At 39.4% G+C, this 13,091-nt stretch overlaps 1 protein-coding gene across 13 annotated transcripts in view; it reads right to left on the bottom strand.

Moving 5' to 3' along the window:
- The window catches only part of POLI (DNA polymerase iota), a 61,501-nt gene that overhangs the window by 14,612 nt on the left and 33,798 nt on the right, over window positions 1–13,091 (bottom strand). For 12 of the 13 annotated variants that reach the window (XM_028480686.2, XM_028480687.2, XM_028480676.2 and 9 more), the window contains 4 exons: window positions 4,481–4,588; window positions 2,587–2,829; window positions 1,664–1,736; window positions 263–429 (listed from right to left, as the gene is read on the bottom strand). In XM_028480686.2, coding sequence (XP_028336487.1) covers window positions 4,505–4,588 — 84 coding nt within the window. In that variant the 3' untranslated portion in view covers window positions 263–429; window positions 1,664–1,736; window positions 2,587–2,829; window positions 4,481–4,504. Of the gene's footprint in view, window positions 1–262; window positions 786–1,663; window positions 1,737–2,586; window positions 2,830–4,480; window positions 4,589–13,091 lie in introns of all 13 variants that reach the window. The other variant, XM_055080681.1, reaches the window with a different exon arrangement.

Raw genomic sequence — 13,091 nt, 5'->3', positions numbered from 1 at the left:
TCGATAAGAAAGCATATACAGTCAGAGGTCAGCATTAATTAAAGATTAAAATATATTTTAAATTGTTTTTCTTTCACTTACTGCTTAAATTGATAACTGTAGGAAACATGAACATAAAAATTGAAAAGAGTTCCACTAGAATGTTTGACAACTGATTTCTGGAATCTGCAGCTAAATCGTGAATCAATTTTTGGTCTGGCCGGAATGTCGTAGCCCGTTCCTCCCAAGTCCTTCCTTGTAAAACTAGAAGACCTGCGCTTACCACAACATAAAAGCATAGGAAGACTCCAGCATAGGTGGCAAGAAGAAGGCAAACTGGCCAAGGACCTGGGGACTTGAGGAATGTCTTAGCAGTGAGTTCTCAGGGTTTCCTTATTGCCATCTGTATATTCCAGACAGGGCGCTGCAGAAGCCTCCAACCTGGAAGTGCTGACAGGAAAGAAGAAAAAAGAGGGGGGAGGCTTTAGGAAAACGCCTGCTTCTCCTCTCCATAGGAGTGTCCACAAACAAAAGAGTGGCCCCGCAGAACACCAGCCAAACATCAACCTAAAAACTGCACCTACCCCACCGTGTGGGCAAAGCAGAGCGAATCTTCCACCCCACCTCATCTCTGCGCTGCAGAAGCAGGCGGTGGTGCCTGAACACCCCCAGCCTGTGGTGTCGGCAAGGTTGAGCAGGGAGCTCATCTTCCACCTGCCATCCGGCAGAGGCAGGTATGGTGCTTTGATATCCCTGCTGGGGTGGTGGTAGTGGGACTCAGTGGCAAAGTGAGCTTCCACCCGCACCTGGCAGCAGCAAGATTTAACCAGCTAGGTCAAGGAAGAGCTAGTCACCAGTCAGCTTCCCTGATCCTTGGTGTCACCAAGGCCCAGCACGATGTGAGCCTCCATCCCCACCCAGCATCAGTGTTTTCCCCTCTATAGTGTGTTGAATGGTGACCCCCAAAAGGTACATCCTTGTCAAATCCCTGGAACCTTGAATGTGACCGTATTTGGAAAAAGGATCTCGGCAGATGTAATTAAGTTAAGGACCTCAGAATGAGATCATCCTGGATTATCAGGCTCTAAGTCTAGTCACAAGTGTCCTCATAAGAGACGCACAAAGGAGAGACATGTGGAGAGGAGGAGGCCATGTGAAGACAGAGGCAGAGATTGGGGTTGTGCAGCCATAAGCCAGGCAACACCTAGAGCAGCCAGAAGCTGAAAGAGGCAAAGAAAGATTCTCCCCTAGAGCCTTCAGAGCAAGTGTGGCCCTGCCGACACTTTAATTTTAGACTTCTGGCCTCCAGAACTGTGAGAATAAATTTCTGTTCCTTTAAGCCACCAAATTTGTGGTAATTTGTTACGATAGCTATAGGAAACTAACATACCCTCACTGGTGTCAGCAGGGCTCAGTGGGAATCTGGGCCTCTGCTCCTAGCTTGCATGGGCATGGGGTCAGTCAGCACGCCACTTCCCCTTCCCCTCGCTGGTGTCATCGGGGCCCAGTGGGGAGCTGAGCTTATATTTGCACTTGGAGGCAACAAATCTATGCAAATCAGTGCCCATTTTTGCCAGGAAGGGGAGCTGAGCTGCCCCCTCACATCTGCAATGAGGGTCGGTCAGTGCTTTACTTTCACCAGGGTGGTGATAGCAGGGCCTAGTGGGGAGCTGAATGTACATACCCACCAGTCCTCGCATTACACGTCAACTGGGAGACTGCCTGCTGAGATGGAAGGTTCAATAGGATCCAGAGTCCTTTGGAAAGGAAAGAAGAACATCAGGATGGGTAAAAAGTGGTGAAAATGTCAAATGTCATATACTATTCTCAGGAGTATATTAGATCACATTTGATGGTTGACAGCGGTACAAAAGCAATTCATTGGAGGAAGGACAGCCTTTCAGCAAATGGTGTTGGAGTAACTGACATCCAAAGGCCTAATCCTGCACTTTGTACAAAAATTAACTCAACATGGAACATGGGCTTAAATGTAAAACATTAAACTACAAAACTTCTAGGAGGAAAATCTTCAGAACCTACAACTAGGCAGAATTCGTACACCGGATACCAAAAGTATGATCTATATAAGTAAAAATAGCAAATTAATCTTCATCAAAATTAAAAATGTATGCCCTAGGGAAGACCCTGTGAAGAAGTATTAAGGAAGGCGTCATCTGTAATAACGAAAATCCCATATAACGCAAAAGTTTGAAGGTAATGCTGTCATCCAAATAATATGAAAAATAAAAATAACTTAATTCTAAACTTAGATTTTTATTTAAATATTTTAAATAATCTTTCTAATCATGCAACTCTCCTAATAATTTCAGATATTCAGACATTACTGGAATTACCAAAACAAAATGTTTATATTTAATCAAATGAAATGCTTATTCCCTGTACATCTTCAAATCTTGGATCTTATCTAACTGTGATGTTGGACATATAACATTAATGAACCAGAACCGTGCAACATGATTATATCAGTTAAGAAAATATTTGGCTGCAAAAAAAGAGGACTTTCAGAGAACATAAATGTTGAGAGGTGTATTGCTCTCACACAGGAAGTCTGGGAGTGTGCAGTACAGAGATAATAATAATTGGTACCGGGGAGGCTCTTTACGTCACTCAATTCTGCTTCAATTGTAGCTTCTGTCTTTCTGTCTCAGTGGCACTGTCCCAGGGTTCCAGGCAGGACAAAGAAGGGTAAAAGCTAAAAGACATTTTAGCTGATTTCATCCTGGTACGTAGGCTTTTTGGAAACCTCCACGTTCAATCCAAGATGTTCACATCTCATTAGCCAAGAGTGGAACACACGGCCAGGCCTGGCATCTGAAGGTATTCTAGCATCTGTAGTAGAAAAAGCAAAAGGGAAGTTCTACTGGGGTGCAGAAATAAAATATTACAACTTATGTTCATTTTTTTTCAAAAAATCAATTACTAATATATGCTGTGTACCTTGCCTACACTTTCACACTTCACCAGTTATGAAAGGGTCCTGAGATATATTATAAAAGACATTCTGAGGAGTAAGAATAAGTTCCACAATGTGGAAGTTTTGAAAGTGATTGTTGGCTTTCAGTATATTTTGACAAAGTGGGTTTTCTAGGGTTACAGTTAAATTGATACAGTTTTAATGAAAAAGAATTCTTGGAAAACGGAGAAGTTAATTTAAAAGATTTCTATAAAGAAACTAAGGATTGAAAAGGCAAATAAAGCAAAAACGAGAATATAGCACAGCTGACATTTCATTAATGTGAGATCTTTGCAACATTACAAAGTAAACAACAATAACAATATATGTAGTTAGATCTCATAAGAAGTTAGAAAAATTGTCAAGACTATTTGAAACGTAAAATTGCATCCACTGTCAACGAGAATGAGCTTCATCCTAAATGTCTTTTCATGTCTTAAGATATCTAACAACAATAGAATAAATTTATAATTTTAAACTATGTAAAAATAGAAGTACATTGAATTAAATATACCTTTTGGTCAAATAGTAGGTCAGTATTAAAATCAGTATTTGTCCAAATCAAGGCCAGCTCCTATTCTCACCATCATAGAATGAACTGGGACATAAGGATAAATCTGAAGTTTTATCAAAAGATATGTATTATAATTTTGTTTAAAATTTTTAGAAGTCTACATTTTCAAGTTTGACAATAGTGTGCAGGGAAAAATAATTTCTCAGTATTGTCAGCTTCTAGACTATACCTACAGTCACTATATTGTACCCCTTCAATACACGGGTTCAAGTGGCACACATAATGATATTACTAACTCCTTTGGACATAAAATCTGGGAAAAGTTTCTTCAGTTCTATGAGTTTCAAAATGAACTTCGATTTAGGATTCATAGCTTTGGCAAACCTTAAAATTCCTTTAGCAAAATGGCAATCTACAATAATCATTTTAATAAGTTGCTTTAAATTTTATCCTCCAGTTGAAGGTTGTTTGGGGATTTAATTGGTTGAACAAAATAAGTTGTTTTTCAGTAACACTTTCCTCACATACTTTATCTTTTTCATAAATTAAGATGACTTATGTATACTGTTGTAAATTATTGTATAACTATCAGTTGCCACAATAATGATGTTTAATAGACAACCATAAAACCTCAGAGGCATACAATTAACTTTATTTATCCTAAGTCTGGCAAACGGCTGTGGGTCATCCAAGAAAGGATGGCCTGGGCTGGAGCAACTGGAGTGACTTAGCTCTGCTTCGAGTCTCCATCCTCCAGCAGCCTCGCCTGGAGGTGGAAAAAAACCAAGTGCTTTTTCAAGTCTAACATCCCATTGGCAAAGCAAGTCACTCCGCCAAACTCGTAATCCTATATAAGCAAAGAAATAGAATCTGCCTTTTTAGTGAAACTAAAGTCCCATGGTAAAGGAGTATGAATACAAGAGGTGAAGAAGTGAGACCATTAATGCAGCTGATCTATGACAGTTCACCCTCTGGTCATAATCACATTCCTTCCACAGGCGTGATATACTCACTCATTCCCAAGACCCCCAGAGGTCTCATACAATCACAGTATCAGACTTCAAGTCTAGAACTTTGTGATATATATCAGGTCCAGATGCAGCTTCTCTTGGTTCAAAGACCTATGAAATAAAAACAAGTTTCCTAGCCCTCTGCCTCAACACACATGCAGCCAATATACAATAATAAAGAACAGGATAACCACAGTGAATAGTCCCACTGGAAAGGAGGAAGAATGGGAAGCATAGAGTCACTGGTTCATAACAATTCTGATATCCCACTGGGCCTGCCATTCTGACGACAGGGAAATGCTCCCTGATTAGACCCAACCCTGCTCTCTGGGAGCTGCTCCCTGACTCACTGTTCTCCAGCTTTTTGTCACACTATCAGATGCCCTTCTTTTCCCATCACGCTCCTTTATTCTTTGTGAAGAAATGATCCTTGTTAGCAGCTGAATAACTTTCTCAGGATGCTTCCTACCCAGAAAGTCAAGAGCCCAGAGACCTCTGTATAGCTTGACCCCTCTTTTAGTCCAGGCAGTTGGTGTTTTTGCCAGTAGTACCCTCTTTAAATAAAACTTTTGAGCTTTCTGTAACTGTCTGGTTATGGTCCATTACATATTCAAAAGCCACACCCCTATAACTGGTATCAACATATACTTCTCTAGATTTTCCTATTGCTAATTTTGGATCTGACTTCTGTGCAACCACACCCTTAGGCTTTTGTCCACTTCAGAAGATCTCAGCACCACCTTAACTCTCTCAGAAGTCTTATCAAATATCTGATAGTCACAGTCTTGATTTGATGTTTGACACATGCTCACATCTCACTTTGAGACTTTGCTAACTGGGGTGGCTGGAGATAAGATGACAAGTTTTCCAATTTAGCAGTTCTGGCTCTCTGTGTTACCTTTAACTTCTGCTTGCAACCTAACCATCTTTTTTTTTTTTTTTAAAGTTCAACTCTTTCTTGTACGTAGTATACTCCATGTAGCTAAAAGCCACCAGGTGGCGGTTTCTACATTTTGCCTGGAGATAAACTTGCCCAAACCCAAAAGTTAATTAGGTGTATTTTCTGTTTTCCAAGGTACCATAGGCAGCTGTTTTATCAAATGTTTCATAAAAGCTTTTTAATAAAGCAGTTTCCTCATCATTATTTCAACTTCTGCTAACAGTTTTCTCAACTACCTACTGAAGCCAATACCATATTTTCAGGGTTTTGTTGAACAGCTCCCCACTGTTATGTATTAACTTTTGTAGTAGTTATCTATTAACAAAATAATGCCACAAAACAACCACACATTTTTTTGTTGACTCAAGAAGGATATGTGTTCATCATAAAGTTATCAAGTATTTGTACTCTCTCAACATTCATATTAACTGACAATCTCTTTCCCTACTCAATAACTGAAAATTGTTCATTGTTTTCAATATAAAATTAATAGCTTTCATAATTATTGATTACTGCAACATTTTACTTTGCAATAATAATTACAAATGTATACTTTGACTAATGGAACTTGGTTACATCTAGAAAGCTTACCTATATTTGAAAGTGAATACTCAGATGATCATAATAAATATAAGTGTGATAACAAATGCTCAGTGGATTAACACTGATTAGATATGATGGTACACTACATAATCACATGATAATTTCACGCACAATTTCGGTGAGGCCACAAATGATGCTGAAATACTTGATTATTCAGCCACCCAAAAGCCAAATAACTCAATTTGGCTGAATACCATACCAAGGCTAGAGCTGAATTCTGGTGAATCCCTAGTCAAATATCCAGATATTGGGAGTACGTGCCTCCCCATTCTTTTCACTGCTATGACATTACATCAAAAAATTTGATGACACTGAACTAGAATAAGTCCAAGTCTAAAGATGAAACATTTTATCAGCATCTCAAATTTTTCTCTCTCAATATATGTCCATCCACATACACATACATATGTGATTTAGATAAATCACATACACACACATACACACATATATTTGACAGATTCTGTGCATTGGCTTACCTCCATTCTACCTTGCTTCTAGTTGGAGAGGTTGGGAAACAAAACAAAAAACAAAACAAGACAAAAAACACACATCCTAGAGGTTGCTTGTATTTAGTCTTCTGGTGGAAAATTAGGCTACACCCATTGTATGAAGTCTTGTGAGAGCTGTGAGTGAGGCAGAGGCCAGTTTTCCTATTTTGTTGTTGTTGCTGCCGGCCAGCAAGAACAAGGAATGGTGAGAATTTTCCTCTGTGTTCCAATGTCCACAATTCAATAATTTATTTACAAGTGACAAAACAAATGTGGTAAATAAGAAAACAAATAATTAAATCTAAGTTTGCAGACAGAAGACAAAACCTTGGGCCATACAAGACAGGTAATGGGATAAGGCTGCTCAGGAACCTCACAGGACTATCTTCTCAGTAAAACGGTGAACTAATAAAAATAATCCAACCACAAAATAAACGATGAATGAATGGAGCAGGGGGGAGGGGCGAGGAATATCCCCTCAGAATCCATGCCTACAGTGAGCCCAGATCTAGGGTTTAATTTTCAACATGAGAAATTAAAATGATCCAAGCTTGTGATTGCCCAAAGTGCTGGCAGAAGCAAGTGCAAATATCTTCTGGAGGGACACATCCATATCCAAACCTTACAGGAGTCCCATAGATAAAGCCCAGCAAACATGAGCCCATACTCCAAAATCACAGAATACATGAGAGAAAAGGCCAGCATGAGTAAAATTGTCAGGAGAAATAATAAGACAAAGAATTAAAGTCTTCCACCAAAGAATTCAAACATTTGTATTGCCTAATACAGAATAAAAATGACTATGTTTAAAATAAAATAAAGACAAGACTAATAAACTGGGTTTAATACAGAGTATAAGAAAAAGTTCAAGATGATTTTTAAGAAAAGGAAATAGAACTTCATACCATTCTAGGAACAGTACAGAACAGAAACAATCTAGGTATTTTAAGCAGAAAGGGATGGATTTAATACAGCTAATTAGGCACCTAGAACATTGTTGGAAGAGTGGGAAGGGCAGGTTCTAGGCCCTGAGGAATGTCTCCCAGAATACTATGGAGGCAACCTACCAGGAGAGCAACTACCTCTAAGTCTATGTTAGAACCTTTAAATGCAAGAATATATATTACAGCTGTAATTCAAATGGCAGAAATCATTACTTATACTTCCACAAATAGGTCTTGACATCCATGATCTGGTGACCAGGCACTGGAATAAGGAGTCTAGTCACCATCCCCATAACAATTTTATCTCCAGAAAACTGGAGAATAGACTAAGGAATGTTATTTCAAAGATGACTCATGCCTGCACAACCTCGACAGCAGAAAATAGCCAAAAGGGGCAGGAAGATAGACTCCATCTCACCTTCACCATGTAACTTTCATTGCACTTTCACCTTTCAAAAATTGTGGGAGTGTATCTAACTGGTAAAACCTAATTTTCCCCACAGGACTCATGCTACATTAGTGATGTGATGCTAACATGACTTGCTAAAGATGAGTGGGTAAAAACTAGTTGAGAATTATACCCCCAGATTCTCTCAACTCCAACAGAAGACTGGAGGTTTACTCTGCGGAGAAGAGTAAAACAGATGGACTCTGAATGGGACAATGCCAGGTACATTGGTTGACAACCTAGCAAGTGTACTAAAAACAGAATTAAATGACTTTATGTACATTGAATGCTGAAACTTCTAGTCCCCTTCCCCCAGTTTGTTCCTATAACACAGGTAGCCAGATAATCATAATCCAAGCAGGATAATTTAAGCATCATCTTTGAGAAACATAACCAGCCTCAAAGGAAAGACATAAAGATGCTGATATCAGGAGTGCTCCACAAAATGGCCCAGACGATCATCCTTCATGGAATTTAAAGCTGACAAGTCCTACCAAGCTACCAGAGCTTCCAGATTTTTAGTCCCAAACTCTTAAACAAATAAAAGCAATTTCAAGAGAAATTATGCAGTAGGGGAAATCTTTGGAAGTTCTATCAGTAACATCTTTGAAGCGATAAGAACATAATGTATCCAAGAAACAAGAACATGAATAGAAAAGAACATTTATAGAACTAGAAATTACTCTTAAAAAATAAAATAGCAGAAATGAAAACTCTGCAAATGAGGCCCAACAATTGCCCTAGATTACTTCTGTGAAGTGAGTTTCCAGGGTGCAGTACTGGATGGGGAAGTGAGAGAATCTAGCAGTCTCTGTGAATTGAGGAGACACAACTAGGAGTCTGAAGACACCAGTATGACTAGAGTTGACAAGGCAAAGTACTGGACAGGAGAGAGCTGCAGAGATAACTCTAGAAAATACCTCTCAAGTCTCCAGCTGAATACTGATTAGTACATGCATGTGAAGAAATTATCCAAGGCTTAGGGAAGAACCCGTGAAAGCAGCAGAGGGAGCTATCCTCTAAGACCACATAGGACCAGAAATATTTCATGTTATAACCAGCCAGAGTAGAAAACCTCACAAATCACAAGGCATATAATAGAGTCCTCAAAAGGATTTTGCCTCAGTAGTGGGGTAACATTGCCCCTAGACTAAATGCTGCTCTGGTTGTACCTAATAAAGTAACTAATTAAAGCGGCCAAGAACCGAACTCATAAATATTTATGGAAAACAGAAACATCTATTACTCAACAAGGCAAAATTCACAATGTCTGCAATACAATTTAAAAAACTGCCAAGCATGCAAAGAATAGAAAAATATGGCTCATAATAAGGAGAAAAACAAATCAATAGAAATAGATGCAGAAATTACACAGATAACAGAATTAGTAGAAAAAGATCTTAGAACAATTATCAATATTCCATATGTTGAACAGGGTAGAGGAAAAATTGAGCAATTAATTAGAGATATGGAAGATACAAAAATAACCCAAATCACATATCTAGAGAAATAAAATGTCTGATATAAAAACTACACTGATCAGAAATAAGATTAGATACTATGGAAGAAAAAAATTCGTGAACTTGAAGACAGAGCAATAAAAACTATCCAAAAGGAAACACAGAAAAAAAGACTGAAAAAAAATGAACACAGTATCAATGAGCTATAGAACAACTTCAAGCAGCCTAAGACATCTTATTCAAGTCCCCAAAGAAGAGAGTAGGGGACATAAAAAATATTTGAAGACACAATGGCTGAAATTTTTCCAAATTTGATGAAAACTATAAATTAATAGATTCAAAAAGCTTGACAAATCCCAAGCACAACAAACATGAATAAAACTATACTAAGGAATATCACAACCAAATTTCTTAAATTTGGTTGTTTCTTAAATTCTCCTAATAAGGAGAAAATCTTAGAGGCAAACAGACCCCTGCACCCCTCCTCCCCAAAAAATGTATTATTTAGAGAAAAAACAAACAAAAAAAGCAGTAGACTTCATTTTGGAAACAACGCAAACCAAAAGACCAACTTTTTTTTTTTTTTTTTTTTTTTTTTTTTTTTTCTCACTGTTGTGGCCTCTCCCATTGTGGAGTACAGGCTCTGGACGCGCGGGCTCCGGATGCACAGGCTCAGCGGCCATGGCTCACGGGCCCAGCCCCTCCGCGGCATGTGGGATCTTCCCGGACCGGGGCACGAACCCGCGTCCCCTGCATCGGCAGGGAGACTCTCAACCACTGTGCCACCAGGGAAGCCCAAGACCAACATTTTTAAAGAAGAAAAAGAGAGAAAGAAAAAAATGTCTGTCAACTTAGAATTCTATACCCGGTAAAAACATCTTTAAAAAATAAGTGTAGGGCTTCCCTGGTGGCATGGTCGTTAAGAATCCGCCTGCCAAAGCAGGGGACACAGGTTCAAGCCCTAGTCTGGGAAGATCCCACATGCTGCAGAGCAACTAAGCCCGTGCACCACAACTACTGAGCCTGCACTCTAGAGCCTGCAAGCCACAACTACTGAGCCTGTGTGCCTAAAGCCCATGCTCCACAACAAGAGAAGCCGCCATAATGAGAAGCCCATGCACCGCAACAAAGAGTAGCCCCTGCTCACCTCAACTAGAGAAAAGCCTGCATGCAGCAACAAAGACCCAGTGCAGCCAAAAAATAATAAGGGTAAAATTAAAAACACAAGAAAGACATAAGCCATAAGAAAGTTGAAAGAATTCATGCCCAACAGAACAGTACTACAAAGAAAAATGTTAAAGAAAATCCAACAGGCAGAAAGAAATGGTAACAGATGGAAATATGGATATACACAAAGAAAGGAGGCATACCAGAAAGTGGGTATGTTTAACAGCTTTTTCCATTATTTTAAAATCTCCTCTTAAAAGTTGATTGTATAAAGCAGAAATAAAAATAAAAAATATATTGTGGGGTTATAAAATACACAGGAGTAAAGTGTATGGTAATAATATCACAAGGCCAGTGGGGAAAAACGGAAGTATACTGTTGTAAGGCCCTGAAACATGAATTACTAGTTTATAGTTTGAAGGCTGACTGTGATAAGTTAGAGATGTATAATAGCAATCCTACAGCAATCACTAAAATAGGAAAACAAAGGGTTATAGTTAATAAACTAATAAAAGAGATAAAACAAAGAATGACTTTTAAAAACACTCAATGCCAAGAAAGGTGAAGAGAGAAAAAAGGGAACAAAGAACACATGGGGGGAAAATAGAAAATAAATAGGAGATTGGTAGATCGAAACAAAACCATATCAGTAATCATGTTAAATATAAATGGTCTAGAAACCTCACTTAAAAGGAAGATATATCAGATTGAATGAAAAAGCAAGACCCAACTATCTCCTCTGTACCATAAAAACACCCTCAATTTATATATAAAGACACAAATAGTTAGGATGCAAAAAGACACTAGCCTAGGGACTTCCCTGGTGGCGTAGTGATTAAGAATCCACCTCCAAGGCAGGGGACATGGGTTGGACCCCGTGGTCAGGGAACTAGATCCCACATGCATGCCGCAATGAAGAGTTCACATGCCACAACAAATACGCAACTATGGAGCCTGCAAGTCGCAACAAAGGAGACTGCTGGCCGCAACTAAGGAGCACATGTGCTGCAACTGAGGAACCAGTGAGCCGCAACTAAGGAGCCTGTGAGCTGCAACTAAGGAGCCTGCCTGCTACAACTAAGACCCAGTGCAATCAAAAAAAAAATGACACTAGCCTAACATTAATCCAAAAAAAGCTATAATGGATATCAAGAAACTGGTATTCAGAGCAAAGAATTTATCAGGGATAAAGTTCATTTCAAAGTGATAAAGGGATCAATTAATCAAAATGTAATAGTCTTGAATATTAATGAATCTTTGAAATACCAATACATGAAGCAAAAATTGATAAAACTTCAAGGAGAAAAGATAAATCTACAATTTTAGTTGGAGATTTGAATAATCCTCTCAATATACAAAAAACAAAACAAAACAAAACAAAAAAAAACAGTAAGGATACAAAAGACTTGAGGGAGATTGGTTCAAGATGGCAGAATAGAAGGACATGCTCTCACTCCCTCTTTCGAGAACACCGGAATCACAACTAACAGCTGAACAATCATTGACAGGAAGACATTGGAACTCACCAAAAAAGATACCCCACATGAAAAGAAAGACAAAGGAGAAGCTGCAGTGAGACAGTAGGAGGGGCGTTATCACAATAAAATCAAATCCCATAACTGCTGGGTGGGTGACTCACAAACTAGAATACACTTATACCACATAAGTCCACCTAGTGGAGTGAAGGTTCTGAGCCACATGTCAGGCTTCCCAACCTGGGGGTCTGGCAATGGGAGGAGGAATTCCTAGAGAATCAGACTTTGAAGGCTAGCGGGATTTGACTGCAGGACTTTGACAGAACTGGGGGAAACAGAGACTCCACCCATGGAGGGAACACACAAAGTAGTGTGCGCATCGGGACCCAAGGGAAGGAGCAGTGACCCCATAGGAAACCGAACCAGACCTACTTGCTAGTGTTGGAGGGTCTCCTGCAGAGGTGGGGGGCAGCTGTGGCTCACCAAAGGACAAGGACACTGGCAGCAGAAGTTCTGGGAAGTATTCCTTAGTGTGAGCCCTCCCAGAGTCTGCCACTGGCCCCACCAAAGAGCACAGGTAGGCTCCAGTGTTGGGTCGCCTCAGGCCAAACAACCAACTGAGAGGAAACCCAGCCCCACCCATCAGCAGACAAGTGGATTAAAGTTTTACTGACCTCTGCCCAACAGAGGAACAGCCAGCTCTACCCACGACCAGTCCCTCCCATCAGGGAACATCCACAAGTCTCTTAGATAGCCTCATCCACCAGAGGGCAGACAGCAGAAGCAAGAAGAACTACAATCTTGCAGTCTGTGGAACAAAAACCACATTCACAGAAAGACAGACAAGATGAAAAAGCAGAGGGCTATGTACAAAATGAAGGAACAAGATAAAACCCCAGAAAAGCAATTAAATGAAATGGAGATAGGCAATCTTCCAGAAAAAGAATTCAGAATAATGATAGTAAAGATGATCCAGGACCTCAGAAAAAAAAATGGAGGCAAAGATCGAGAAGATGTAAGAAATGTTTAACAAAGATCTAGAAGAATTAAAGAACAAACAAACAGAGATGAACAATACAATAACTGAGA

Source organism: Physeter macrocephalus, chromosome 19, assembly GCF_002837175.3.
Source record: "Physeter macrocephalus isolate SW-GA chromosome 19, ASM283717v5, whole genome shotgun sequence".
Taxonomy (NCBI): domain Eukaryota; kingdom Metazoa; phylum Chordata; class Mammalia; order Artiodactyla; family Physeteridae; genus Physeter; species Physeter macrocephalus.
This window is presented reverse-complemented; position numbering and strand designations above follow the sequence as displayed.